The sequence below is a fragment of the Morone saxatilis genome, unplaced genomic scaffold, assembly GCF_004916995.1.
Source record: "Morone saxatilis isolate NCDOM2014 unplaced genomic scaffold, NCSU_SB_2.0 Contig18, whole genome shotgun sequence".
In the NCBI taxonomy this organism is placed as follows: Eukaryota; Metazoa; Chordata; class Actinopteri; family Moronidae; genus Morone; species Morone saxatilis.
Window position 1 is genome coordinate 12,005,544 of NW_023339740.1, and position 14,528 is coordinate 12,020,071.

The window sequence follows — 14,528 nt, forward strand, 5'->3', positions numbered from 1 at the left end:
ATAAAACTTTTGATGCCCCCCTCCCCCCATCCCCACCCCCCAACACTTCAACCCACTGTGGTTAATGTTGCACGGCTGCTATAAAGACACCAAAAACAGACATCTGACACGGCATCGTCACACGCTCACCTCTCCAGCTCCTCTCATACTCTCTCACAGCCTCGCCCTCGCGTTGGTTCAGTCTTAAGCTCGATCAAACTTCTGACCTGTTGATGTTTGTGTGTAATAAGAAAATCTGAAGTGTGGATGCTCAGTGTTGTTTCACCCATTTCTGTTCCACCTTGTGCGAAAATGCTCACTTTGCAATCAAGACAATATTACAGAAATGTGATACAGTACACAGATAGACCAGATCAGATATTCAAAGAGGAATCTGTATAATCATGAATCCCAAGGTAATAATGAGAATTCTCTGAATAGTCCTATTTTAATGCCTGGGTACTCCCACACAGTATTTACTTTACATTAAATGCCTATAATTAATCTCTAATGAAGCCTAATATTATGCAATAGCAAAATTAACTGCTGTTGTAATACAAAAAAAAAAGGTTTATTTTTGTAAAATATCCATAAAATTGCTTTTGTATCAATATTATTTCAATTAAAGATTGACCCATTAATCCATTGCATAATTATATTGTTAGACTAAATAGACTCCAAATCTGGTGCCCTATTTATCTGTTTTAATCTTTTGATCAATTTTTGAAAACAAAATCCCCAAATGTTAAGCAGCAAACGACGACTGCCATGAATCTCATCAACAGAAGTGAGTTAATGGGTGCAACAGTTTGTATCATTCCCACTCATTTAGCCATAAAACCCCCATGAGATATCGCTAATTGTAATGGCCTTTTAACCACTTACGTTAAATTTCCTTTACAAAGATGCTTTTACTATTACTGCAACAGTCGCCTAGTTTCCGAACAAATTAAAAATGAATAAGCAATAGCATCTATTTGTTTGGTTTTGTTTGGTTTTGTTTTTCAAAAACTGTCCTCATTTGCACAATACTCACGGTCCCAACAGACACGATCACATTTTGGATGATTACTGCGGTCCTTGAATATTTTCCATCTTCTCTTTTGTCACAAATGCATGATCATTTTAGTGACAGTGCTTCAGAATAATGAACCGTCTGTTGATTTTACCTTGGACAAAAGTGTACAGTGGCGTTGACCTGTGCATGAAGTTAGGCTAATAGTTCCTCAGTGTATCAGCATCCTTTTTATGCAGATTCATTACCCCACCCACCCCCACCTCCCTTACCTCCATTAGCATGTTTGTTCTAGTTGTTCCTATTTATTTCATGTTACACGAGTGGTAGCATTATGTCATCCATTGTGTGTCTGGTGGTGAGAATACAAAAAACAGTTGTGATGTCCTCAAAGCATGAGCAATATGTACGGTCACCTCTAAAGAGAGAACTCTTATCCCTTCATATGCTGTTGAAGAAAGCATGAAAATGATTGTGTTATCATAAGCATTAGACCACGAGAAAAAAACCATAAAGACAATTTAAACATGGAAAGAACTTCTGAATGTAAAACAAGTTCAATATCCATGTTTTTTTTTCTGTTTACTGATAGAAAAGCACACTAATTACAAGACTGTATAAAGCAATATATGGCAAAGAAATGTGTTTGTAATAATAAAGCACCATGTTTAAAACATACAGTGTGTGTATATATGTGTGCGCATCACCTTCAGCAAAATGACGGAAACACAAATAGTGGTAAAATAGTGGAACATTTAATCGATCCAGTAAGTCCTCTGTTGTACGACTCATTTACTACAGTAGTTTCTGTTTTTAGCCCTCCCTGAAGCAAAGCGTTGGTAATGAGGATCACAACCAGCCTCTTTCAACTCGTTAGCACTCTCCCATCTGCTTCCTTCCACCTGGACACTTCCGCAGCTGAGGGAGAAAATGAAGGGTCGGGGGCCCGGGGTGGAAAACTATCAGAGATCCAAAGACGCGCGCTCATCATTAGAAGACTTATCTTTGACGTCTGAAGCATAATGGCCAATTATTTTTTCACCTGCAGTTTTACACTTTTTTCCCGATCCATATGAACTGGTAGTATTTTATTTAACAGCATATGCACAAAGTACTTACACTGTACGATAGCTGCTTGATGCTGGTGCCAACACCCTATATTTAAATCTTCACAGAGGAGGAAAAAGAAAAATATGTACACCTTGTCCGTTATGTTCCTGCACTAGAAACAAGTCAGCAAATTGATTTACATGAATAGGTCCATCTCTCGAGTTCTCTGAATTTAAATACATTATAAAAAGGAACGTTTATGGCAAAGAATACAAAGAGTAGCATTGCATGTGAAAACCTTCAGAGCAGCCTTTGTTAAAAAATGATCAAATAACAGGGTGACGCTGGCTGAGTACTCTTAATAGTATTTAATAGTCGAGGGTTAGATGAGAGGATTGATATCACTCTTACGTGCAATACATATGAAGCTACCACCAGCAGCCGGTTAGCTTAGCTTAGCATGAAGACTGGGAACAGGGAGAAACAGATAGCTTGGCTCCTCTTCAGCTCATTAATGAACACGTTATGTCTCATTTATTCAGTCCGTACAAACAAATCAGTGTCCAGGAGACTCCAGGAAGACACTGCACCTGGCCAAGATATAGTTCTGCACATATCCCCTGTAAAAAGTACAGCTTGTCATTTTTATACTTTGGTTTTAATCAAATAAGATATAACATTTTCATAAGCGGGCCTAAGAGGTGCAGGAATATTACTTTTTCCAAGTTTCCAGTCTAAGCTGAGCAAACAACCTGCTGGCTGTAGCTTCATATTTCATGGACAGACACAAAGGTAGTACTGATCTTCTCATCTAACTCTCAGCGAGAAAGTGAATATGTGTATTCCCCAAAATGTCAAACTATTGTACAACCTTTAAATATCAACCCCTGCAGCATACTGATGTTCTTATACTACCTGATTTCAAAACAAGACACTGCATAGTCCACACTATCAAAGCTGCAAAGGTTTGATCTGACAGTCACCACACAGAATAAAAAGATGTGTATGTGTTACAGGACCTGTACTTATCTAATAATAATTATAATGCAGACAGGGTTTTAAAAACCATCATTAAATGTTAAAGTTGATATTGTTCCAGAAACCATCAGAGCTACACATTTCAGTACTTTTCAAGCCATGGCCCCACAATCAGTAATAGTGTTTTCAGGGACACCGCCTGCTGTCAGAACACAGCTGGTGGTTGACAAACTGTCCCCAAAGAGGCCACATCGACTGCATAATACATCATGACATAAAGAGACGGAAACAAACGACACTAGCTGTGCAAAATGCTGTACAAGCTTGACAAGGAAGGTCTAAAATGAGAATTACGACACTGAATGTACAAACCTTACCCGGAGAGATAAAACAATAAGCCTGATTTTATACTTCTGACCCATTATGTGTTGAGATTATAAATCAGGGAACTCTTGGCTTCACACAATGATTGACTATCGTATATCAGTATACCTGTTTGCACACTGAGCTTGTTACCCAACGTTTAACTTTTAGACGCAGCTCTAATAAAAGCTGTGATAGGTAACCTTGCACATTAAACTGAAATGTAACTGGAACATTTTCATTTTAAAACCAAAACATCTTGTAACATGATGGTCGTGTTTGTTTGCCAAGCTCATTATACAAACACAAAGAGAAGGGAAAAGTCTGCTGTTGACATGTGTTGCTCTCTTGCTGCTGTTTTAAGACAGTTTGTATTTGCTCTGAAGTTTCAATTTGTCATTTCCTGTGTGCGAAGACGTGTACATAAGCAAAAATAACAAATAAGAAGAAATCGTGTAAATCTCAAATTGAGGGAATGGGATGCTCATGCAATTGTGCTTAAAATGAACACAAAAAATGTATTTACTAAGAAAAAAATCAAATCTATAGTCATTAGGTTCAGAGAAATGTGTAAACTGATGTCTGCTTTCAACAGCATTAAAACACATATCTTAGTATGCTACAGAGTTAATACTGTCCAACATTTCTTGGACAGTTGTGAATAAATAGATCAGTTCTTCTGGTGAATCACTTGAAGAGGAGATGGGTGACAATCCAACGTCTACACTGACAGAGGTTCATACACCATTTCTTTTGCAGAGCAGTGAAAAACCCCCTCTGAGCCAGTTCCTCAGGGGTTAACCGTCCACAGACTTTCAGTGTGGTGTCAACACAATTTCACAGGTTAGATTTCGGTCCACTATTGACTGGGATAGCCCTGAGCTCAGTCCGCATGCACAAGTACTCTCCAATTACAGCCATCAGTGCCATGCAGGCTACATTGACAAGCCACCAGGACAGGGCGGCTGGAAAATGTGAATTATAGATCCAGCAGCCGATCATATGGAAGAAGTGCACAGTGACTGTGAAGTCCAGGCACTGTTTCCCTCGACGGATGAAGAACCACAGACCGAGGGCGCTGACGACACAAGGATACAGAAAAAGTTCAGCTGTGCTCATTTATGTTTGACAAAAGATTTGTGTGGATACAAAGACGACCCTGCAAAGTAACTGTAAATGTTATGTAACTGTACAATGTAAAGTCCTGCCACATATCGACTCTATAGAAATCATTATCCTATGTGAATATACATCTTTTTAAACAGTGTTTAGTCCTACTGGTGGATCATTTGTGCAGGTGTCAATTACAACCTTTGAAAGTTTTTATCAGGAGATGCTTGAACAACAGCATTTTAGTAAGAGGTGTCACAGTTCTCATCTCTTTGTACAAATGAAGAACTAATTTACCTGGTAAGGGAGTTCAAGATGAACGCCATCATTGAGAGCCGACCCTGCATCGTTGCAAAGCCAAGGGCCTGCCAAAGTAGAGCCAAGATTTAAAGAACGTTTCAGGAGGGTAGAAATGTGCGACAGACACACACTACACAGATGGTCACAGAGAGATCGTATAACTTACTTCATAGCTGAAGATCTGATCCAGTGACCGACTGCTTTGCACTAGACTGTCCACTCCAGCCAACCACAGGCCCAAGAAGCTGTAGTAGATGCACTGCATCAACACAATCTGACTCACAATGAGGACCGGGTCCCAGATGTAGCTACGGAAGTGACTGGCCATTGTGAACTGATGTTACACGTACAGGCCCAAAGGATGTTAACAGCTGGCCCCGACTGTTACCAGCTGGCCCATCCAGTGTGACCTGCGTGTAATCTCAAAATCTGAAACACATAACGATCACATTTAATTAACATGTTTCACATCTTGAGTTTGCAAACAGCTTTATTACACAGAAATAGGACAGCAACTGGAGGATTGTGGCTATTTCAGTAACAATACAGCCAAGTGCATTGCTGTGAGGTGCCTTTATGTCTCTTTATCATAACAGATACAATATTAATATAGGTTTGAATTTAGGTGCAGCAGCAGTTTGAAAAACCCAAGTGCTGGTCTGTGAAGAATGTGATTAGTTTAAGAACAAACAGTTATTACAGCCACAGAGTTAGTTTACAGAGTCAATTACTAATCATTGTCAATAGGCCAGGAATGTAATCAATACAACGGTGTCCCTTTATCTTTCGTATATCAAATGTAAACTTTGAATACAGATAAAAAGTTACCTTTTGCAATAGTGGGAAGGAAGGAATGAGTTTTATTATTATATTTTTGAAGTAAGTTTATTTATATTAACAACAATCTTAAGATTGATCCCTCAGTTGTGTTGTTTTTTTCTAAATTGTAAAATGTCCTTGTTTACGAGACGATTGTGATCCGTCACATTCATATACAAGATATTCAACAGAAAAGCTGTAATTCACTAAACTGACCCAAGAACATGGACATGCATCTACCTCTGTATGAAAACACCTGCCTGTACATGAACATATGTATCTGTTTTAAATGTATTTCTACAGATTAAAGTTACAGGGACATACTCTAATGTGTGTAAATGTGCCAGTCTAACCATCATTGGCTGCAGTCTCTGAGCAGCTGTAATGACAGCTACACAAAATACACTAACCAGGAGCAGCAGCACTGTACATATAGCAGAGCACACTACTGAGACACTTCTGCCCCACTGCGTGCATCGAGCACTGACTGTGTGACCCTATATTCACATTTAAAGCCAACAGCAGGCTATTATAGGAGCTATCACAGGAGCTTTCTTCAAAAACAGGACTCTTCACAAGGGAGCTCTTTGCAACAGGAGCTTTAAAAAGGAGCTCTTTCAGTCTCGTCTGTTTTCCACCAACACAACTTCACGGATCTTAACATAAAAAGCGAAACATGACGTAAACCAGTTTTCAGCTGGTTAGCTCTGTTTGACGAGTGAGTAAAGTATTTAAATAAGCGTCGTTCAATTCAAATGAACATAAATATCCAGTTAGACATTTTAACCGCGGGTGTTAAAAAGTGTCCTGGTGTCGGAGGAGGACCAACAAGTGAAGTTACAGCCTGTTAGCACGGTTGTTGTGTTTCAGAGGAGCGGCTCAACAGTTGAATAAAACACAAAGACAGCTCATACAAACCTCACTGCTGGGTTGGGAAGGTTTCAGGCTGCCGTATTAATCCCTTGGGTTGGTTTCTATATTTAAAAACTGTACCTTTAATCAACGGGGCCTTCAGTCTGCTGGCTAAACCTTGTTAACAACACGGAAGTCACAGTGTTTGACCCGGAAGGAAAACTCAACCGCTAGCTTTTATCTTCAGTGTAAAATACTTTAGACGCTTAACCGAGTCAATCTGGACTAGTTTTCCTGCGAAATTAGTTCACTGCAAACAACCGAGAGATAAAATGTCTACATTTGTGCTGTCCACGATGCACTTAATGATTTTTGTAACCGAGTAGTTTTTTTTTACATTTCTATATATGTAAGAAAACTATTATTTTGAAATACTTTCCCTTTTACCTTCCGGAAGTTGTAACAGTAGTTTCAAATATAACATTTGTAGCGAATACATAAAAATATTTTTCATTGTTTGTTTATTGTTAGTAAGAGCAAAATAATGTAAAGTTTAAGTTTTTCTCAATAAAAAAAAAGAAATGTGGTTTACGATTTAACATCGCAGAATAAATAATTACAACATATTATTGACTTTACTCAGACTGACATATTGTCATAGCAACATTTATTCTTTTTCACAGTATCATCTATTATTTCCACTACTAATCTAAACTGTATTTTAGACCTGAAACAATTGGTTGATTAATCAAGTAGTCATTAAACAAAACAAAGTTGATAAGTAATTAATAATTTAAGTAATTCATCAAGCACTAAATACCAAACATTGACTGGGTTTAGCTTCTCAAATGCGAAGATTTGCTGATTTCCTCTAAAATTAAATACATAATAAAGATCAACGTCATCCAAAGCAGAAGGGGTCAAGCCCTCCCCCTTTCTATGGCTCCTTTAGTTCAGTGTTGCTCGTAAAGTTGCTTCGGAACTTTCTGTGCAACTAAAAGGACTTGTATTGGTAAGATAACTTGATTTACTGTTCACTGACAGCCCAAACATAAATAAACTGTGTGTCTGCAAACAGAAGAAGTGACAGATTGGAAATACACGACTGCGCTTCATGAGCCGTCGTTTCTTAAATCCTCAAGCAGATACCTTGTAGCCTAACTCATAGGAAACCCCTCATTATATTTAATATTAAACCGCTGTCCCATTGATTTCTACTTACAAGATCTTTGAATGTTAACAATTTGAGAGCATTTATATGCTCTGTTTTGAAGAACATTAAAGGCAAAGTTAAAATAAATTGCAACTCATTGACTGTTAACTCATATTTGAACCCTTTTTTTAAAGGATTGCTTAAAATTTCTGTTCATAGCGATTCTGACTACCATCATAATAAATAGTAATTTTACTGTACAGATGTGAATCAAATTAAAGGGAAAGCCACCTCAAAGAACATTGTAAGACCCTGATAATTCCCTCATATTTGAACTTACATTAAAAAAAATCATTTTAAGAATGACCCTGACTGTGACTATATAAAATATAAATTAACTGTGAAGATCACATTGAAACACAATTTCCACAACAAAAAGTTTACAGCCAGGTCATAGTCAGGGTCATTCTGGGCAGAACTTTATTGAAAATGTCAGCAAACCTGTGAAGGAAGTGTTTTTAATTTGTTTTAATAAAACACTCTTGTTAATGGGTACTTTCAGTTTTCATGCTTTAGGTATGCTTACTACTACCACTTTATATATTTATATTACAGTATTGTTATTTCAATCTTAAGTAAAGGACCTGAGTACTTCTTCCACCATTAAGTAGAAGATTAATTGAGAAGTTCACTTCCAGCTGAACTAAATATTGAATTAATCAGTTCTCCAACTGTTTAAACTACATATTTACAAATTTTTCTCATTTATATATATATTTTTTAATTCTTCAGATGAAGTATGCACGGCTCAATTTCTAATTATTGTCAATATTTCACATAATGGAAACCACTGACAGTTCCCAGGTGAGTCAAAGCAGAGTTTTGGTCATGAATTCATTACATATTGTAAACAAAAAATCTATTTAAACTAGCATTTAACTAATAATTTACATTTGGCAGGCTCAAACCTGCAGGCAAACAGGAAAAAACTAAATTTTTCAGGACATAGCCAGTCATAAAGCAGATTCTTACATCTGTTCTGTTTTGGCTGGGAAGTTATGCAGGACAAAGGTCCAAAGGTTAATTACTAACAGAGCCTGACAAGTCCTGGCAGCAGAGTGTGCAGTTCACTCTTGTATCAGTTGCAAGGTTTAATATGTAACTCCGCACCTCCATTCACTGCAGAAGAGAAACTTTATATCACTTATAGACATGAATTGTTTTATGTATTTTAGTGTTTGATCTCGTTTCTTAGGGTCGACAGAAGCTCCACAATGGTCCGAGCACATATCAGTGTGACAACAATACGGCAGCTCATTGAACTGAAGATACCATCCATCAGTGTACACAGGAACCTGGCATGTTTGCATCGTGCTGTGGGTAAGAACATAATTTCTTTATCGTATTTTATAAATGGGTTCTAGAAGAGCTTGTGTCTGAGCAGTGAAATCTACTGAGTTAATATGCTAATGATACTATAATACTTCAGGTCTGCAACTACGGTTTTGTGTGTGAATATGTGAAATATGAGTTAATGTAAGGATTATTATTTAGACTTAAGTGCTTGTCCATAAATATATTTGTGGACTTTCCCATGACTATTTTGTTGATATGCTGCAGAGATGTGTCTTTGTATTATTATGGCAATTGAGATTATTTCTGTAGACTGCCATCTTGTGTTTTTTTTGCATTGTTTCTCTTTATTTTTGTTTGTAAGTGAGCAGCATAAAAACCTGCTGAGACACTTCTAGAGTTAGACCACGGGTCAAAGAACAAGTTATTAGTTTACGCTTCTAAACCGTCTTAAAAGGAAAGTTGCACACATTTGAAGATGAATAATTTTTAAACATGTTCTCTTATGAACTACTGCACTACAGGCACACGTGTCTCCTCACTGGCTATGAATGTGTGCATTAAGATGCAGAAACATATTAGCCAAGCACACTATTAATTGTGGGTTTAGTGATTTCATTCCCAGCTCCTCCCGTCCAAAACTGTCCTTGAACTACAGTATAAACAATGAAGCCAGAATTCCTCCTGATAGGTGTGTGTGTGTGGGAAAACATGTAAGCTGCTGTGAACAAAAAGCATCTGCCAAAGGCATGCAGTGTTTTCCACATTTTGTGTTGTTGCCTTGGTGGAGGTATAGTTTGGTAGAGATAGAACTGGTGAATATTCATTAACAGAAAGCAGCAGATATCTTTAGCAGAACTATAAAACCTTGTGTAATTTATTTCCTGAGCAAAGGTCTGTTGGGTCTTTATGAGCCCTCTAATACATGACACAAAATCTAATACCTCTTTTGTTCATAATTCAAGGTATATTTTTCTTCTACCCGTAGGTGGAGTCCGGTGGAAGAGCAGCTATAGACAAGCCCCCCTACTGACCGCTGCTCCTGTTCGCGCCCTCGTAGATGAACAGATCAGCATTAAAGGACGTTTTCTGCCTCCACACTGTCCTGTCACAGTGTGTGCACAAATGCACAGTGAGGATGGAGACCTGTGGGAGGCATTCGCACATTATAAAACAAATGCAGATGGCACTCTCAACTGTGAGTTCCTGTAGTAGAGTATAGTCCCTGATAATGCAAAGACCACAAGTTTATTATATTAATTTGTACAATTGCTGAAAGAAAACACAATAGACACACAATAAAAACTGGTTCTAACACCATGATTAGTGTGACATTAAAACATTTTGTATTTTTCTGCAGCTTTAGTCTTATATTCTCATACTTTGCTGCTGCACAACCAGTGTCAGAGCAGGTACTGTCACATCTCATTTAAAAATGTATACAGTCACTAAAATGATATTTGAACCAGAGACAGCAAAAGAGCAATTAAACTGAATAAAGTGTGTGTAAAGTAAAGTTGAAATTAAATTATAGTTGAAATATTTTAACCATTTAGACTTTTATGCAGGCAGTTGGTAACCTTCCTTCCCTCTCTGTTCCCTCAACAGTGACCAGGGATCATTCAGTCGGAGGTTCATATTCAGGCTGTGAGCCGATGGGACTGTTCTGGGGACTGCAGCCGGCTCCTGGTGGAAGAGAAGGTTTGAGGCAGGTGATGAAAACAAGCTCACCGAGAGCTAAAGAAATCAATGTTTCGTGGCATCGAACCCAACCATCTGTTGTCTTATACACGTGTAGCATCGACCTATACTTAAACCCTGTTACTAATGTAGAGTGAACACAGTGGTCATTTTAAAGCCATATTTCGATTCAAAGGCAATAAAAGCCCCCAAAAAATTGTTAATTATTTAATGATGTCACACATTTGTGACATCTTAAGCATTACAGGAGTCGCACTGTCACACAAATTAAAATGCTTGTTACTGTAGTACTAAAACTAAACATGTTCGCTGACTGAAATGTGCTCTTCTTCACAGGCTGAGGAAGAAAAATGTAGAGACTCCATTCGTCGTGCACATGTCCTTACTGGAGGGCCATGTTTCACCCAGTGAGAGACCGAGCACTGAGCTTGCTGCAGTAACTACTGAGCGCTGGTACATGGCACCGGGCGTACAGAGAATAGATATTAGGCAGGATGGAGTTGTAGGGACATTGTTTTTACCGCCTGGTGAGCACAAGATTTGAAGCATTCACTCACAAGTTTCAAGACTGGCGTGGAAACATTGTGTCCTCTGAACAGCACCTACTGTACTGATTTCCTGTAGGCCCCGGCCCATTTCCAGCCATGTTGGACCTGTGGGGAATGGGTGGAGGACTGGTGGAGTACCGCTCCGCCCTGTTTGCTTCCAGAGGCTATGCTAGCTTGTCCCTTGCCTACATAGGGCACAGAGATTTGCCCGGCCCACAAAACCGCATCAATGTTGGTGATTCATATTTCAAGGTGAGATAAGATGCAGATGTCCTACACTACATCTTTTTCTTTCTGCACTATGTATACCTGTCACTTTAAAGAAAAAAGCTGACTTTAATGATATTTTTGTTTGGACAGTCAGCATTTCACCTTCTTCAAGATCATCAGCAGGTCTGCGCCAACAGAATTGGGATCATCGGTCTCTCCTTTGGAGTCTACCTGACTCTTCGAATTGCCACTCAGACCGGTGTCAAGGTATGTCAGAGAGGTCTACGTCTGAACATTTATTTATTAATCTACAGTTGGATCGATACATAGCTCCTTGTACGTGAAAAATAACACCTCTTACTTTAGAATGAATCAGTCTAAAAGTATACTACATCTCTAGCTGCAGAATGTTAATTATGACTTTATTAAGTTTCAGCTTGTAGGATGAAGTTCTCTTTGACTTTCAACAATTTATGTTCTCTTCTCCAGCCATCCTGTTTGATTTGTATCAATGGCCCCATAGGAAGTACCACCAAGCTCTCAGATGCAGATGGCAAGACAGAAGATTTTGAAAGGTAAATGGTAATTAAAGTTGCAGGATAATAATGGCATATTATTATTTTTAAGACAGCCCTGTGGGCTGATTGGGGCTTGTTTCAGGTGTCATACTTACTGTAAGCTTATAGACTAAAATACTCTTATTTAACTTATTTTTTATAAATGAACAGTTCATTTTTAATTTCATTGTCTTATTGGTTGAGATCTAGTAAGACAGCTGTTCTGATACGTTTTTTCTCTGTTCTCTTTGTTAGTGAACAGAAATATTGGACGTTTGATGATCAAGGGCACGTCAGTTTCCGAGACGTCTCCTTGCCTGCTAACCTTTCCTCTGAGAGCAAAGTGAAGGTGATGTGAAACCACCATCCTGCCCCCTGAATCCACCACAGCACACTGACTATACACACACACACACGTATAAATATTTTGTATCATTGACATTTTGTGTTTTTGCAGATTGAGCGCCTCGCCTGTCCAGTAATGTACATAGTGGGTGAAGATGACCTGAGCTGTTCCAGCATAGAGAATGCAAACCTGGTAGATAGATTTTTTTTTAGTAATAGATATTTCTCAAACAGTTTTGTTTTTTTTGTTCACCGTACAGTTATTGGTGGTTGTTAAAGCACTTTGTTATTGGTTATCAGATTGAGGAGACCCTGAGGGCTGCAGGTAAATCCCAGCTGTTCACCCGTCTGTCGTACCCGGGTGCTGGTCACCTGATTGAACCGCCATACACACCAAATTCAAGAACATCCCTGTGGAGCGTCAAACCAAAAAAGCGTGAGCCCCATCCCGGAGTTTTGTTGTCATTAAATTTTTTATATGAGACTGTTCGTTGTAATATTGAATATTAATTGTAATGCCGTTCTTTCTCCTGCAGGGATAACTCTGTGGGGAGGTCATCTCACACCCCACGCTGCTGCCCAGGAAGATGCCTGGAATAAGATCCTGGGTTTTATGGAAAGTAATCTAAGAGGGTGAATCTATGGTGAATAAAAATCGTGAGATAGAAAACGGCTACTCATAAATGTGACATGAAATGCTGCCTTTATCGGAGAAAGATTTACTAGCAGAGAATCCAGGGAGACAAAGAAATGTGTTGTTTCTGGACGTAAAGGACCTCCTAGAAGTGCTGTGTAATTCATATGTAGCAGGCTATGGCTCTCCCCCAGGGGGAGCTGATTGGTCACTGTCAGAACAGTCCTTAACCTGCCATGAACACCACCAGAAGGGAAGAAAAGTCATTTTAGCAGCAGTTTAGACTCATAGATGTTATATCACCGTTATTTGTCTTGCCTCTAGATGGGACACGTTACATGTCTACATCTGCAGGAGTAAATTGTTGCTGCTGTCCTGACACAAGGTGGCCCAGCTCAGACTGTTTGTTTAGAGATACAGGATATTGGCTACATCCAGTATCACTGTGTCCTTAATTTTCATTTAATTTCATGTTTATTTGATAGGGACAGATACAGTATACACAGATAATTGCATTCAACAATTCACCGCAGTACAATGTATCACAGCATTTTTAGCTACTGCTAATTTCCAATGACTGTCTGTAGCCTTTAAAATAATAACAGGCATAAATAATGTTCACGGACAACTAAGTACAATGTACATTTCATTCTATACAACAAACTTATACAAAACTAAACAGAAGTTCTAACAAAGATCCATCTTGGTTAAAATCTTATCAGACACCTTGTTCATATACACTCAGTAGTACATCACTCAGTCCCACATAAACAAATCAGACATTTTCTGTGATGCTCAAATTTTTAATAAGTACTAATGAGTAAACATTATAAGATGCAACGTGATTTCTTGTCTTAATTATGTAAGAAATTAAATTATTTTATAGAGCTATTGTATGTAGTATACAGGCTTTGGTGTCTTAGTGTTGTGTTGTGTATTGTGTCTCATAGTGAATATGAATGTGATGGATGTGTACAGATATAGTTTCTGTTATAGAAGTATTGTTTAAGAATACGAAAGAGGACCCCAGGAAGAGTAGCTACTGTGACAATGCAGTAGCTAATGGGGATCTAAACAAACAACCTAACTAACTAATCATTATGGTAGTTCGGGATGAAGAGTTCATGGCACGCTGAGGTGACCATGGCGATGAGGGTGATGAACTCTTTGAAGTCAATCTCCAGGTCTCCGTTCTGGTCGAGGTCCGCAAAGAGCTCATCCAGAGTTTCATTCTCTTGGATTTTCTGTTCAGCAGGAAAATTGAAATAAAATAAAACGTTTGCAGGCGATGGACAATGAATTAAAAGTATTTTTTTAATTATCACGAGCCATAAACAATGCCAATTTATACTCTTTCAGTTCCATAACTTACCATAATAAAATGACTCATCTCATTGTTAATAAGCGCTTTGAGCTCTGCTTTCCTCAGCTTGCACTTGTGACCAGAGTATTTGTGGAAAACTCTGATAATATTGACCATGCCACTCTCCAGGTCTGACATATCCCCCTCTGAAACCTGCACCAAACAATTGAAATCAGTTCCCACTTCACACTCAAATGT

At 38.4% G+C, this 14,528-nt stretch overlaps 3 protein-coding genes across 3 annotated transcripts; 1 reads left to right on the plus strand and 2 right to left on the minus strand.

The window, feature by feature from the left end:
• Positions 1 to 1,733: 1,733 nt before the first annotated feature.
• On the minus strand, positions 1,734 to 6,668 carry sys1 (SYS1 golgi trafficking protein). Its single transcript, XM_035662484.1, has 4 exons — positions 6,533 to 6,668; positions 4,962 to 5,224; positions 4,793 to 4,860; positions 1,734 to 4,463 (listed from the first exon to the last, which is right to left on the minus strand). The coding sequence occupies exons 2-4, from the start codon at positions 5,121 to 5,123 to the stop codon at positions 4,223 to 4,225; spliced, it is 471 nt and encodes a 156-aa protein (XP_035518377.1). The 5' UTR covers positions 5,124 to 5,224; positions 6,533 to 6,668; the 3' UTR covers positions 1,734 to 4,222.
• Positions 6,669 to 7,378: 710 nt separating this feature from the next.
• On the plus strand, positions 7,379 to 13,867 carry LOC118328635 (peroxisomal succinyl-coenzyme A thioesterase-like). Its single transcript, XM_035662472.1, has 12 exons — positions 7,379 to 7,478; positions 8,875 to 8,999; positions 9,961 to 10,170; positions 10,581 to 10,680; positions 11,010 to 11,200; positions 11,298 to 11,473; positions 11,582 to 11,698; positions 11,921 to 12,006; positions 12,244 to 12,337; positions 12,446 to 12,526; positions 12,634 to 12,769; positions 12,870 to 13,867. Exons 2-12 carry the CDS (start codon positions 8,894 to 8,896, stop codon positions 12,968 to 12,970), a joined length of 1,398 nt encoding a protein of 465 aa, XP_035518365.1. The 5' UTR covers positions 7,379 to 7,478; positions 8,875 to 8,893; the 3' UTR covers positions 12,971 to 13,867.
• A 78-nt stretch (positions 13,868 to 13,945) lies between these two features.
• Positions 13,946 to 14,483, minus strand: LOC118328642 (protein S100-B-like). Its single transcript, XM_035662486.1, has 2 exons — positions 14,340 to 14,483; positions 13,946 to 14,211 (listed from the first exon to the last, which is right to left on the minus strand). Exons 1-2 carry the CDS (start codon positions 14,466 to 14,468, stop codon positions 14,059 to 14,061), a joined length of 282 nt encoding a protein of 93 aa, XP_035518379.1. The 5' UTR covers positions 14,469 to 14,483; the 3' UTR covers positions 13,946 to 14,058.
• Between the last annotated feature and the right edge of the window lie 45 nt (positions 14,484 to 14,528).